This window comes from Lissotriton vulgaris (assembly GCF_964263255.1).
Source record: "Lissotriton vulgaris chromosome 9 unlocalized genomic scaffold, aLisVul1.2 SUPER_9_unloc_2, whole genome shotgun sequence".
Taxonomy (NCBI): domain Eukaryota; kingdom Metazoa; phylum Chordata; class Amphibia; order Caudata; family Salamandridae; genus Lissotriton; species Lissotriton vulgaris.
Genome location: NW_028240617.1, coordinates 365448 through 378917, shown reverse-complemented (window position 1 = coordinate 378917; position 13470 = coordinate 365448). Strand labels below are relative to the sequence as shown.

Below are 13470 nucleotides of genomic sequence, written 5' to 3'. Positions count from 1 at the left end.
TATCACAAAATGTGTCTGGACACATTTTGTACAGTTCAATGGGTAACCCATTAGGCCCCATCGCACTACCTGGTTTGAGAGCCCTGATCGCTTGCGCAATTTCGACATTGGACATAGCGCTGTCCAAGTAGCTCCAATCATCTTCCGAGAGGGACGGGAGGCCGATGTCTTTGAGGAGGTCAGTCCAATCCGGCTTTCCGAGGGATAACTGTGATTTATATACCCAATTATAATGTGCAGCAAATTCGTCGGCTATGAGAACCGGGTCTGTAACCCTTGCACCGAGTGGGTCGTGAGTTCAGGGATAAGGCGGCCAGCTCGCTCCTTCTTATCCAGCCAGGCAATAAGTTTCACAGCTTTGTCCCCCCATTCGTACACTCTACCATCCCTCTCTCTTCCCCAGGACTTAGCCTGATCTGTTGCAAAAGCCTTATATTCATCTGTTTTTAATCGCAAAAGATGCTCAGTGTCTGGGATACCCTCGCCCCCCACTTCCGCCTCCAAGTGTATTACATCCTTCTCAACCACCTCGATCTCCATGGAATTCTCCTTCCGGACCCCAGCCACCAGCGGTCTGACCGGTGCGATTCGGCCCTCCAGACGTTGACTGTTGTTCCATTGTGAACACTGAGGTTCCGCCTGAAATTCGGACGTTCACCGTAACTTGTTCCTATATCCACTACTCATCTGGATTCAGAAATCTTTTCACACGCGGATATTCCAACCACTATCATTTTGACCGCAGCGGCGCCACCGGACGGGACGCACTGCATGCCTTATAACCTAGGTTTCGCCTTATTCAGGGCACTCACCGCTTCTTGTTCCCATCCTCCCCCCATTCAGTCCGGACTTCTAGAATTCCATCCACACGTGGAATTTCCACCCCCGACTAATCCTTCTAATTGACCGCAGCGGCGCCATCGGATGGGACGCTCAGCTTGCCATATCACCTAGGTACCAGAGGTCTTGCCCTCTCCTCCAGTCGGGCCATGTCAATTCACCGGTGCCTCTTGGCACCAAGACACAGCCATCTCTTAGATTCAGCCACCATTGAGTTCGCCAATCCTTCCTTGGACCTCCTCCTGCAAATAGGCTTGCTTATTAGGCAATACACTGGTTGTCCTGATGATGATCCTTCATTTTAACAGGATCGAAACACCGTCGACAGTTGATGTAGTTTAAACACTAGTTCCACACTGTGTGACATAATTGCGTTTTTACTACATGAGTAAAGCTAGATTGATTCTTTCTATTTTTTACTAGCTTCCCGCAAATTGTAAAATTGCCTGTTAAACCTCCTACCTTTGTAATTTGTTTGTCTAGCCTTGTTGTTTGTTGTGGATACAGGATTGTGTCCCACTATATACATGTTGTTTTGAAATTTTTTCTATCCTTGTCATTGATTAAATTCAGAGTCCAGCTGGACACCTTACTTATTATAGTGCAGATTGTGGCCTATAATTATTCTAAGTTTGTACCTTCCGTTTTCTGTCAAGGACCTTTGTTGATTGATATTACTAATACCCTTGGTCCTTGCTTACCGAGTGGGTTCCCTTGTTTCTCCTAGTAGTACCAGAGAAAGGGCAGCCCCTCGAACGACTGACTTCAACGCCTCCCAAAGCGTCCGAGGGGAGTCCACCAAACCCAGGTTCTCACGAAAATAGCAAACAATCTCCTTCTGTAGGTCCTTGCGAACCGATGGGTTACGGAGGAACCAGGGATTGTCAGGTGCCACCATATCAATTCGGTGGTCTATCAACACTAGTCTGGTCCACACAGTCAAATAGTCAGATCTTCCTCTTGCCAGATGGCGGACTTCCTGTAAATGGAGCAGCTGAGTAAATAGTCAATGAGGGAGGAGCTATGATGGGCTCCAGAAAAGAAGGTGTATTGCAAGTCCCCAGGGTGGAAAGCTCTACAGGCATCAGATAGGCTGAATGCCTCAATGAAATCAGGAAGCCAACTATTAGAGAGAGGGCCCCATAGCACGTGGGGGCTGACGATCTTACTCCCCGGACGACACAGCACTGAAGTCCCCTCCCACCAGGAGAAGGCCCTCCGGCAAAGATAGGAGTAAAGTGCCCAAATCTGTAAATATTGGTGCCTGCAGTCCCAGAGGTAAATATACCAATACCAGGGTCACCGTTCTCCCCTCCCACTGCCCAGTGAGTGCAATATACCTCCCACGTTCATCAGCATCCGTAGATTGGGGTGAGAAGGGAAAGGAGATTTTTGCCATGATGCCTACTCCTCGAGACCCACTAGTAAATCCTGAGTGGGCTATGAGCCTGTATCGCCATCTTTTTAGGGCCTTACACATTTTCTCAACCAAATGTGTTTCTTGAAGGAGAACCACCTCCGGGGAGTGCCGTTTCATATACTGTAAGACCACAGTGCGTTTTACCTTGTCCCCCAGCCCATTAACGTTCCAACTAAGTAAAGTGAAACTTTTGTCCCAGTGCGGTCCCATGGTGAAGCGTTAAAGTGGAGCCATATCCCACAAACACAAGTAAAGATGAGACCATATCCAAAGCTATGTACATCATTAAAGCCGATATAACCATAAAGAACAACCCCATTCCCCTAACCCCAGTTCCAAAACCCCCCTCCCTACCTCCCAGCATCTTCGGGCAAGAACCAGCCCATCAACAAACTGCACAGAGTGCCTGTCGCCCCAAAAATACCAACACAAATTAAATGCGGGGATTAAGGACCCCAACCGCCTGACCACCCCCCCCACCCCCACACCCAAAAGAAAAGAGAACATAATGCATTGGAGACTACCCCCGGGCAACAGTAAAGGATTTACAGTCAGTAGCGTCAGTATGCCCAGACCTGCAGTGGAGAACCCCCCGCAGGTCCCGAGGCCAGGAATTCTAGAGCACATATGAGCCCCATCATAGAGTTAGGCTACGTTCAGGCCAACATTGCACAAATATCAATAATCACCAGGCTCAACGTGGGGAGTGTTCCCTGGCGTCTCTCCAGCCCTCCAGCCAGTCTGCCGCCGCCTCTGGGTGATCAAAAAAAAGGTCTTCCCATTTGCCTCTATTCTGAGCTTGGCACGAAAAAGCATAGAATATTTCAGCCCTTTATCTCTCAAAGTTTTTTTAACAGCCAAAAATGATCTTCATTGTCTCTGGATAGCCTAGGTGAAACCTGGAAAAAATGTTACAGTTGAATTCTCATACTTAAGAGGCGGTGAGTTCCTGGCCTACTGCAATATCGCATCCCGGTCTCTGAAGTTCAGAAGTCTCACTAAGATGGGCAGGGGAGGAGCCCCCGGTCTTGGGCGACCTCCCGGGACCTAATGCGCTCTTTTCACCACAAAGAACTTTGAGAGGCCCCTTGGCTGGAGATGGTTGAGCACCAGATCTTCAACAAACAGGTCCGGCGTCTGCCCCTTTGATTTATTTTTTTCGAAACACCTACAATGCGGACATTGTTTCTTCGCGAGCGCCCTTCGTATTCATCCAGCTTACCTTTCGCAAACTTTTTGAAGGTGTGTAAAGCCTGGACCTCGGTCTGTAGTTGCGAGACGTCATCCACCAGACTCTAAGCAGTTATCTCCAATTGTTTGACTTTTTCATGGGTTTTGGCGAGATCAGCCCTAATCAAAGTCATCTCCACCGTGATGGCGTTGGTGCGCTGCTCCATAGAGGTGCGCACCCCTGCTATGGCATCCATTACGTCTTTAAGGGAGAGTTCAGGGAGCGCGCTCTCCGACCCTCCGGTGGATACCTGCCGAGCGTTCAGGGGCGAGGCTCTTGGGGCAAGCATACTTGTCCAAATTGCTCTGCTGTGTCGCCTTTGTGCCCCTGCCACTAGCCATTGCGTACTTCACCAAGGGGCTCAGCAGTGTATACGTGCACACAACCACAGGGCCACTCCAACCGAGGAAGTCACCGGAGAGTTATCAACAAATAAGGGGAAGTTTGAATTCCTCACCGATTGTACGATGGCAGTACCTTGTGGGTGCTCCCTGGGAGTCACAGGTCAAAGGAAGAGATCCTCCCCGCGGGTCACCAGGCCCCAGACACCCCTCCAGCGTTGGCACTGGGCAGCTAGCGATGTGTTCACTCACTCTAGTCCCCACTGGCAGTATTCAGGGCCTCTCTCGGTCAAACACAAGCCGGGCTGAGCTGCGATGGGCAGGCTCTCTGGGGTGAATAGCCCACTGCTTCACTTATGTGGCCCTCCGCTTCTCAGGCCGAGGTGGGTCGCCTCCATAGGTGCTTCAGGAAATCACTGGGTTGGTACGACTCGCGGACCAGGCCGTAAGCAGCGACTTCGAGTCGGCGCGTGCCCGCCTCACGATTCAAGCACGGCGGCACCAACAATGACCACGGACCGCAGCCTCTCGCTGTTTACAGGCCGCTACTTGCTGCAGGCCGTATTCCATTCTCCCACCACCGCCGGAGACGGAAAGAAGACGAGGGGGCCACAGCACCCAGGGCAGTCGATCCCCACTTCAGGACTCGGATGTAAGAGGTGGATGGAGGGTTTTTTTTGGTCGGGCAATGCGGAGCTCTCCTACAACGCGGCCATCACGCAGTCGTGTGTAACCACACCCCCCATTTATTTATTAATTATTAATGAATGGTGGTACAGTACGCCTGCAGATCCAGCGTTCGCATTAGAACATGCAGCAATGGAGGGTGCTCCCCTCCTTCGGCTCTTATATAGCACCCAAAAACTGAACTTCCTCCCCATGCAAGCAGAACAGTGATGAGGCTCAGGAGGTATATTGTGGGACAATTTGGGTGGCGTGGGTGCCTGACCCAGGCGACTCCCCTATGGCACAGTACCCATTTGGGCCAGTTAGCAGCGTTACCGGGATTTCATAAATGGGACCTCATAGGTATCTCTACTCTTAGAGATATTATGAATCGCACCACGTTGAAATCCTTTCAACAGTTGCAGGTAGAATTTCAACTACATAAAACCTAATTTTATCGGTATCTTCAACTTCGCCATGCTCTTACTCCCCAAATCCTCACCCTGGACACCCTTCCTGAATTCCCTCCCCTCGAGGGCCACCTTCTCATGGGGGACCTGGGGTCCTATAAATTCCGAAAAATATACCAGATTTTGACGACACGCGCCAAAACGATTCTACATAAGACCAGAGGGGCGTGGCAGGCAGACATTCCTAACTTAACTGATGATGATTGGGCCAAGGCCGTAGCTAGCTCTCAGGCGGCCGTGTCTTGTCGATACCGCCTCATCCAATTCAAATACATACACCACATGTACTATACTAGACTTCGTCTTTTGGAAGATCTGGGTCATTCAATCTCCCCAGTGCTTACATTGCGGGAGGGAAGAGGGGTCATTTATACATACTGTCTGGGATTGCACAGCTATTCAATCAATCAATCAATCAATTTGTAAAGCGAGCTACTCACCCGTGAGGGTCTCAAGGCGCTGAAGGGGGGGGGGGGTGCTGCTACTGCTCGAATAGCCAGGTCTTGAGGTGTTTCCTGAAGGTGAGATGGTCCTGGGTCAGTCGTAGGTGTGCGGGGAGGGAGTGCCAAGTCTTGGCTGCCAGGTAGGAGAACGATCTTCTTCCGGTGTTGGTTCTGCAAATCCGAGAGACGGTGGCGAGGGCGAGGCTGGTGTAGCGGAGCTGGCAGGTGAGGGTGTAGAACGACAGGCGGTTGTTGAGGTATTCGGGACCCGAGTCGTGGAGCGCTTTGTGTGCATGGGTGAGCAGCCTGAACGTGATCCTCTTGCTGACGGGGAGCCAGTGTGGGTTTCTCAGGTGGGCAGATATGTGGCTGTGGCGAGGGACGTCGAGGATGAGTCTTGTGGAGGCGTCCTGTATGCGTTGAAGGCGTTTCTGAAGTTTGGCTGTGGTTCCTACATACAGGGAGTTTCCGTAGTCCAGCCGGCTGGTGACGAGGGCCTGGGTGACCGTCTTTCTGGTTTCGGTGGGGATCCACCGGAAGATCTTTCGGAGCATGCGCAGGGTGTTGAAACATGAGGACGAGACTGCGTTGACTTGCTTGGTCATCGTGAGGGAGGAGTCCAGGATAAATCCCAGGTTGCGTGCATGGTCCGTGGGTATCGGTGCGGTGCCCAGCGTCATGGGCCACCAGGAGTCGTCCCAGACAGATGAGGATTGTCCGAGGATGAGGACTTCCATCTTGTCCGAGTTGAGCTTCAGACGGCTGAGCTTTATCCATTCTGCGACATCTTTCATTCAGCCCTGGAAGTTGGCTTTGGCGGTGAGGGGGTCTTTGGTGAGGGAGAGTATCAGTTGGGTGTCGTCGGCGTAAGAGATGATGTTGAGGTTGTGCTTGCGTGTGATGGTGGCGAGGGGGCTCATGTAGGTGTTGAAGAGGGTAGGGCTGAGTGAGGAGCCCTGGGGTACGCCGCAGATGATCTTGGAGGCCTCGGAGCGGAAGGGTGGGAGGTGGACTCTCTGGGTTCTGTCGGAGAGGAACGATCTGATCCAGTCTAGGGCCTTTCCTTGGATCCCAGTGTTGTAGAGGCGGGTTACTAGGGTGCGGTAGTAGACGGTGTCAAAGGCTGCTGAGAGGTCGAGGAGGATGAGGGCGGCTGTCTCTCCGTTGTCCATCAGGGTCCTGATGTCATCGGTGGCTGCGATGAGGGCGGTCTCGGTGCTGTGTTTGGCTCAGAATCCAGACTGGAATGGGTTGAGCGAGTTGTTTTCTTCGAGGAATGCTGTCAGCTGTTTGTTGACGGTCTTCTCGATGACTTTAGCCGGGAAGGGGAGGAGAGAGATGGGGCGGAAGTTCTTGAGGTCTTTGGGGTCCGCTGTTGGTTTCTTCAGTAGGGCGTTGATTTCTGCGTGTTTCCAGCTTTCAGGGAATGTGGCTGACATGAGTGAGTTGTTAATGACGTTCCGGAGGTTGGGTGTGATGATGGTGTCGGCTTTGTTGAAGATATGATGAGGGCATGGGTCAGAGGGGGAGCCGGAGTGGATGCTGTTCATGACGCGGGTGGTGTCTTCGGTGCTGATGGGGGTCCATGCGTTGAGGCTGGAGGTGGGGGTCGTTGGTTTGGTGGTTGGGAGCGGGGTCTGGGGTCCGAAGCTGTTGTGTATGTCTGTGATCTTGCGGTGGAAGAATGTGGCTAGGGAGTTGCAGAGGTCTTGTGACGGTGAGATGTCGTTGTTGCTGGCGCTGGGATTGGAGAGCTCTTTGACGGTGCTGAAGAGTACCTTGCTGTTGTGGGCGTTGTTGTCCAGCCGCTCTTTGAATGATGTCTTTTTTGTGGTGCGAATCATCTGGTGGTATTCGGGGGTGCGCTCGTGAGGGCTGTCATGTTTTCTTGTGTCCGCTTGTGGCGCCAGGCTTTTTCGAGGGTTCTGCACGATTTCTTTGCGATTTTGAGGGCTTCTGTGAACCATGCGGTTTTTCTGTTGCTAGTCTTGCCTGGGGGGGGTTTCTTCAGAGGGGCGAGGTCGTCCGCGCAGTTGGTGATCCACTGTGTGAGGTTGTGCGCTGCGTTGTTGGTGTCGGGGGTGTCGGCAGGTGGGTTCTGGCTCAGCGATGTGGTCAGTTGGTCTGTGGTGACTTTGCTCCAGCATCTGCGGGGGATCTGTGGTGTCTGGTGGTGGGAGGTGGTCTTTTTGAAGGTGAGGTGGATGCAGCTGTGTTCGCTCCAGTGTAGTCCGGAGGAGTGGCTGAAGGAGACGTGGTTGCTGGCGGAAAAGATGGGTTCGAGTGTGTGGCCGGCGAGGTGGGTGGGCGTGTCCACCAGTTGCTTGAGTCCGAGGTTGTCAAGCAGGGTGGTGGTGTTGCTGTCGTCGTTTTTCTCCAGGTGGAAGTTCAGGTCCCCTAGGAGGATGTACTCTGGAGAGGCTAGGGCGTGCGGGCTGAAGAAGTTGTCGATGGTCTCGCTGAATTGTGTTCGTGGGCCCGGGGGTCGGTAGATGAGGGTTCCTCTGAGGGTGGTCTGGGGGTCGGTGTGGATCTAGAAGTGTAGGTGTTCGGCGGCGGTGAGTGTGTCTTCGGCATTGATCGTGACGCTGATGGTGTTCCTGTAGATGATGGCGACTCCTCCTCCGGTTTTGTTGACGCGGTCCTTCCGGGTGATTTTGTAGCCGTCCCGGATGGCTATGGCGATGTCGGGGGCCGAGGAAGCGTTCATCCAGGTTTCTGTGAGGAAGGCGACGTCTGGAGCTGTTGTGTCGAGGAGTTCCCAGAGTTCGACGACGTGTTTGTGGACGGAGCGGGTGTTGAGCAGGATGCACTTGAGGTGGTTGTTGTTGTCGTTGCTGTGTTTGGTGGGTGGGGTGCGGGTACCGAGGCAGGTGAATTTGCAGGCTTGGCAGGTGAAGGGTCCATGGCGCGCACGCTGCGCGCATCAGCCGCGCAGTGGCCTCCATTAAGAAGGGGCGAAAGAGGGAGAAGCAGGCGGGAAGGGGAGCGGGGGTCCAATCAGGCGCGGGGCCGCAGGGGAGGCCGCGGCGGGAGGCGGGAGACGAACGGAGGGAAAGTAGAGGCAGCAAGGGTCGCTCCCTTAGTGCGCAGCGCCCTCCCTTAAGAAGGGGCGAGGGAGGGAGGAGCAGGTGGGAGGGGGAGCGGGGGTCCAATCAGCCGCGGGCCGCAGGGGAGGCAGCGGCGGGGGAAAAAACTGCGGGAAAGTAGAGGCAGCAAGGGGGCAGCAAGGGTGGTGCTGACGCGGTGAGGGAGCGACCTGGCCTGTGACCAGGGTCGAGGGTCGCTATTCGACCCTTCTGGCGGAGGGTCTTGTCTTGCTTGGGTGAAGTATTGTCCTGGGATCTCCTGTATGACCCCCAAATTGTTCCTATTACAAAGCACTGATGGGATCGGTTGGAATCGGTATAAGCAGCACTTGCTCTTCCTGGCCCTCACTATTGCTAAACGCAATATCGCTCAGCTGAGTAAGGGGACCTCCCCCCCCCCCCCAGCGTTAGGAAAATGGCGGACAGAGTTAGACAGGTGCATGGGTGCAGAAATTGCGGTTTTACAGGCGCATGCTTGTCTCCTGAAACAGAGGAAAATATGGTCCCGATGGGCTACATATCGGGGCATAGAACTTCCCCTGCTACCCTCTCTGATCCCCTGATGTGGGAACCCCCCCTTTCGTTCTTAATCATAACATATCAGACTAACTATCGTATCACTCCCGTGGTGGGCACTTGTATATACACACTTGCACACAAGGATTGCGGAATGGAGAGAGATGGAGAGAATGGCAGAGATATTTAGGAACGATTTGAAAAACTTTGAGTACTGTTGGGACCCACTAATAACTTACCTCTCATGGGACCTGCCGTTGGTGGCTTGTCCCTGAACACAAGGGCATTGCACTCCTTCCAGTTCTGATCTCTCACGCAGTGCCTTGGGTCACTTTGCTGACCTCACTTTTTTTCCACATCGCACAGAGCCGAAGACTAGATGTAACCATTTGTTCTCAGTCCCACATGTCTGTACGTATACATTGTCTTTTATTATTCTTTTTCTTTTTTCCTTTTACTTTGTCAGGTGCAGGAGGAGATTGTGGGGGGGGCAACATTCATTATCTCACTATCTTAGTGTAAGTGTTCATATGTGTTGAAAATGTAGGCACAATATCATTCCCCTGTCAATCTTGCAACGGTATTCTCTGTAGAACTGAGTAGGAAAAAGCGGAGAATGTTGGAAAGCATTGTTTGTGACCTATGGAAAATTAAATCAAAAGAAGTTTGAGAAAAAAATAGTTGGCCTGTCACAGACTTATGGAGGTGTCACTAGACTGTTCAGCATTGAGGTGGCTGCCTCCAACTTCAGAAAAATATGAATACATAAGCTTTTCGGGGACCTTGCACATAGACAGGCCCATTCTACATTAATGACTTCAGTAAGAATATCTACGATGCAGAAGTAGCATTACACGTGAGTAACATGTACTTTCTTCACATCAGTAGAAAATAGACTGGGTTAATGTTGCCTAATATAGGGTGAGGCAAAAATGCAAAGAAAGATTCATTTGGGCTCTTACTTATGACATCAGGTGACATGCAGAACTTGTGACCTTGAAGAAAATCAGCATGCGGCCTAAATATTTTTAAAGGTAAGTAACATTTATATTAGTATAAAATTCACATTTTTGTTTTTAAAGTGCTGCCTTTCTGAAATATAGGAAGTTGCGGATGATAAACTGTCTCGATTATGTCAACTTCGAGAAAGTTGAATACAATATATCTAGCTTTCTTTTAGCTGTACTGTTCCATAGCATCATGGTAATGTCGCTTCAAAGATTGCATTTAGTGATGGAGCCCACACTTACTGAGCCTTTTTATTGTCATCTTTGCATGAGCTACTCTTATCTTAAGGTTACAAATGTAAGTAAACAAGCTGCGGGTGAGACACAGTCTAAGAAGCGTAGGCCACTGTCCTTCTACTAACACATAGAGAATACTCACGCTCAGAACTCACAGCACATCCCCAGCCAAGCAACTTGTAAAGGGGTACCTCAAACATTGACACAAGACATGACTGACTTGTCTCAGTATACAACAATGTTGGTTGCTAAGTGCTCTTATCAATCTTAAGCAACTTGTCTTCAACAGATTACATTTCTGGTATGTCTTCATAGTCATTCTTTTTATACTAAGTACATAGAGGCCAAGCCTGTGAAATTACTTAGCATTATTCTGTTCCTTTGCAGTCAGGATTGCAATACAAGTCTTGTTCGTGCCTGCTGGAATGAGCTGTTCTCCTTGGGCCTGGCTCAGTGTTCACAGGTGATGAGCCTCTCAACTATTTTAGCAGCTATTGTCAACCATTTGCAAAACAGCATGCATGAAGGTATGTATTACCGCACCTACTTACCCTTGCAGGTGAGAAGGGTACTTTTCAGATGGTGTTACACAGTGTTTAGAGATATTAAATTACTTTTAAAGTATATAACTGTGAGGATGATTTGCTATCACAGTTATCAAGAATTTGAACTGTAGAGATCAGAGTATTTAGAAACATTTATTAACCGAGTTCTACATTCAGCATTATTCGATTTACAGTAAGATGCAGGGGCATCTTACACATCTGGTTATTCATACTACACTAGCACTGTTCCTTACCACTTAAGGGTCTGAAAGTGCAGCATCACTTGCGTACGAATGAGCTAGATTCAAAAACGTTGTAAGAACACGTGCACAGCTTCTATTGTTCTGAACACTGATACAAAACACTCTGTTAGAGAGGTGGGCCTAAAACTGCAGCATGTAGCTGTCCAGTACAGTGCTACATGTCAGAGCACAAAACTCAATAACAGGCTCTATGTCAATCTGCCAGGGTGATAAACATTGGCAGTTGGTTTTTAGAGAAGTACTTTCCTACAGACCCTTCAAAACACAAATTCTGAAGGGGAACTTTTTAAATACTCTAATAACTTAATGGCATGCCAAACAAGGCTGACACTCCCCAAGGGTGTTTGTGGTTCATCTACCTCAAGATGGTGGGACAAATGATGAATTTTACAGGCCAGTCTCACTAAAAATGTCTAAAACGTCTACGGTGATACTAGTAATTCAGAAAATGCAATTTTGCAAGGCCTATCATTGTTTTTTCCAACTACATTTGATTTCCATCGTTTTTCCCATCCTGTCCCATGCCCTTGGAGTCTACGGCAAATGTGACATATTTTAGGATTAGCAATCTTCTGGGAAGTGGTGGGATGGAACAATTAAAAAATCTCACACCATCGGACCATAGACAGGAAACCTACAGATAATACAGGACCATACATCTGTGCTATTGGTCATGGTATGCAGATATACAACAGTAGGTATGTTACCCCCAATCGTACATAATCATACATGCTAGGGTGTTAAACAAGAGTTGTGATTGTCACTCTAAAATCATATATATACAAATTTTACTGAGAAAAACAAAGGTTACAGGGATGTTATAGTTCGACTCCAATTTCACACGTACAAAACCTTCAGCAGTTATAGTTACCTGAGCTAACTATAACTAACGCCCTTGCAGTGCACTGCTTATGACATGGTACGTAAGCAGGTAAGTACGCTGTTTCTAATGCGAGCGAGTCTTGGTGCTAGAATCCTGGAACTGAGCTGGTGGTCACTGACATTACTGATTACATCATCCAGTGATTGTGAGTGTTTTCTAAAAGTTTGAGTGTTAAATATATATACTGAAGTACTTCAAAAGTTTTAAGTATACTTTGTGTTCTACTGAGTGTACTATTTATAACGTGAGATGCTGTGTAAGTGGGTCTGCAAGTGGCTGTATGGGTGTGTAAGTGACTGTATGGGGGATTAAGTGGATATGTGAGTAGCTGTATGGGTGAATTAGTGGATGTGTGAGTAGCTGTATGAGTGAGTGAGGGGGTATACGATGGCTGTATTGGTGAGTAAATGGGCGTTTAAGTGTCTGTATGGGTGAGTGAGTAGCTGTGTGAGTGCCTTTAAGGGTGGGTGGGTTGATGTGTGAATGGCTGTAAGGGTGACTGAGTGGCTGTGCAAGTGGCTGTATAGGTGAGTGACTAGGTGTGCGAGTGGCTGTATTGTAGAGTTAATGTCCGTAAGGCTATATGGGTGAGTGGAGGGATATGTGAGTGCTTGTATGGATTTGTGAATCTGTATGTAAGTGGTAGTGTGAATGTCTGAGTGAGAATGTGAGTGGGGTATGGGTGAGTTTGTGGCTCTGTTGAGAGGCTGTATGGGTGAGTGAGTGGGTGTGTGAGTAGCTGTATGGGTGAATGAATGGCTGTGTGAATGACTGTATGGGTGACTGAATGGCTGACGTCACTGACCTTGTCAAGAGTTCTGTAAAAGTGAGGTTATAAACAGTACATTGCGGGGGTAAGTTATAGTTAGCTCAAGTAACTATAACTGTTGTATTTCTATGGTTTTGTACATGTGAGATCTGGGCTTAACTATAACATCCCTGTAACCTTTGTTTTTTTCAATGAATTTCTATGTATTTGTTTTTTGTTTTCCCCGGAGTATAACGTCCCTGTAACCTTTGTTTTTTTTCAGTAAATTTCAAAGGTTTTTCAAATTCTATTTCTAAAGTATTATGTCCCTGTAATGTTTAGTTTTTTCAGTTAATTTATAAGGTGTATTCTTAATACTAAATATACTACAATGTATTTAGATTTTTATTTAGCAATTTGTTTTATTTTTGAACTGCAGATATTTTTTTATAAATATACTTTTTATATTTTTAATAAGTAAAAGTGGCATACATAATGTAAAATATATAATGTTTATGTCAATGTTATTTTACAGTTTTATATTTGTTAATTAATTTTTAGTTACACAGCCCTATTACAAGCCAAGCTCTTGCATCCAATTGTTTGTTCTGTCTTTGGCTCAGCAAGGACTTGCAGTTGGAAGCATTAAGAGGTTGGCTGCCCTTTTGGGCTGTATAAGTTTACCGGACCCTTGTTTAAACCACTTCTTGTGATACATGTTATTACAGGATTAACACACATATTCCCATCCAGGTTGTTTGTGATGCCACA

The 13470-nt window shown here is 48.7% G+C and overlaps 1 protein-coding gene across 3 annotated transcripts in view; it reads left to right on the top strand.

Moving 5' to 3' along the window:
• The window catches only part of LOC147672942 (nuclear receptor subfamily 2 group C member 2-like), a 343617-nt gene that overhangs the window by 290234 nt on the left and 39913 nt on the right, over nucleotides 1-13470 (top strand). For all 3 annotated transcript variants that reach the window (XM_086947899.1, XM_086947900.1, XM_086947898.1), the window contains exon 11: nucleotides 10648-10787. In XM_086947899.1, coding sequence (XP_086804025.1) covers nucleotides 10648-10787 — 140 coding nt within the window. The remainder of the gene's footprint in view (nucleotides 1-10647; nucleotides 10788-13470) is intronic.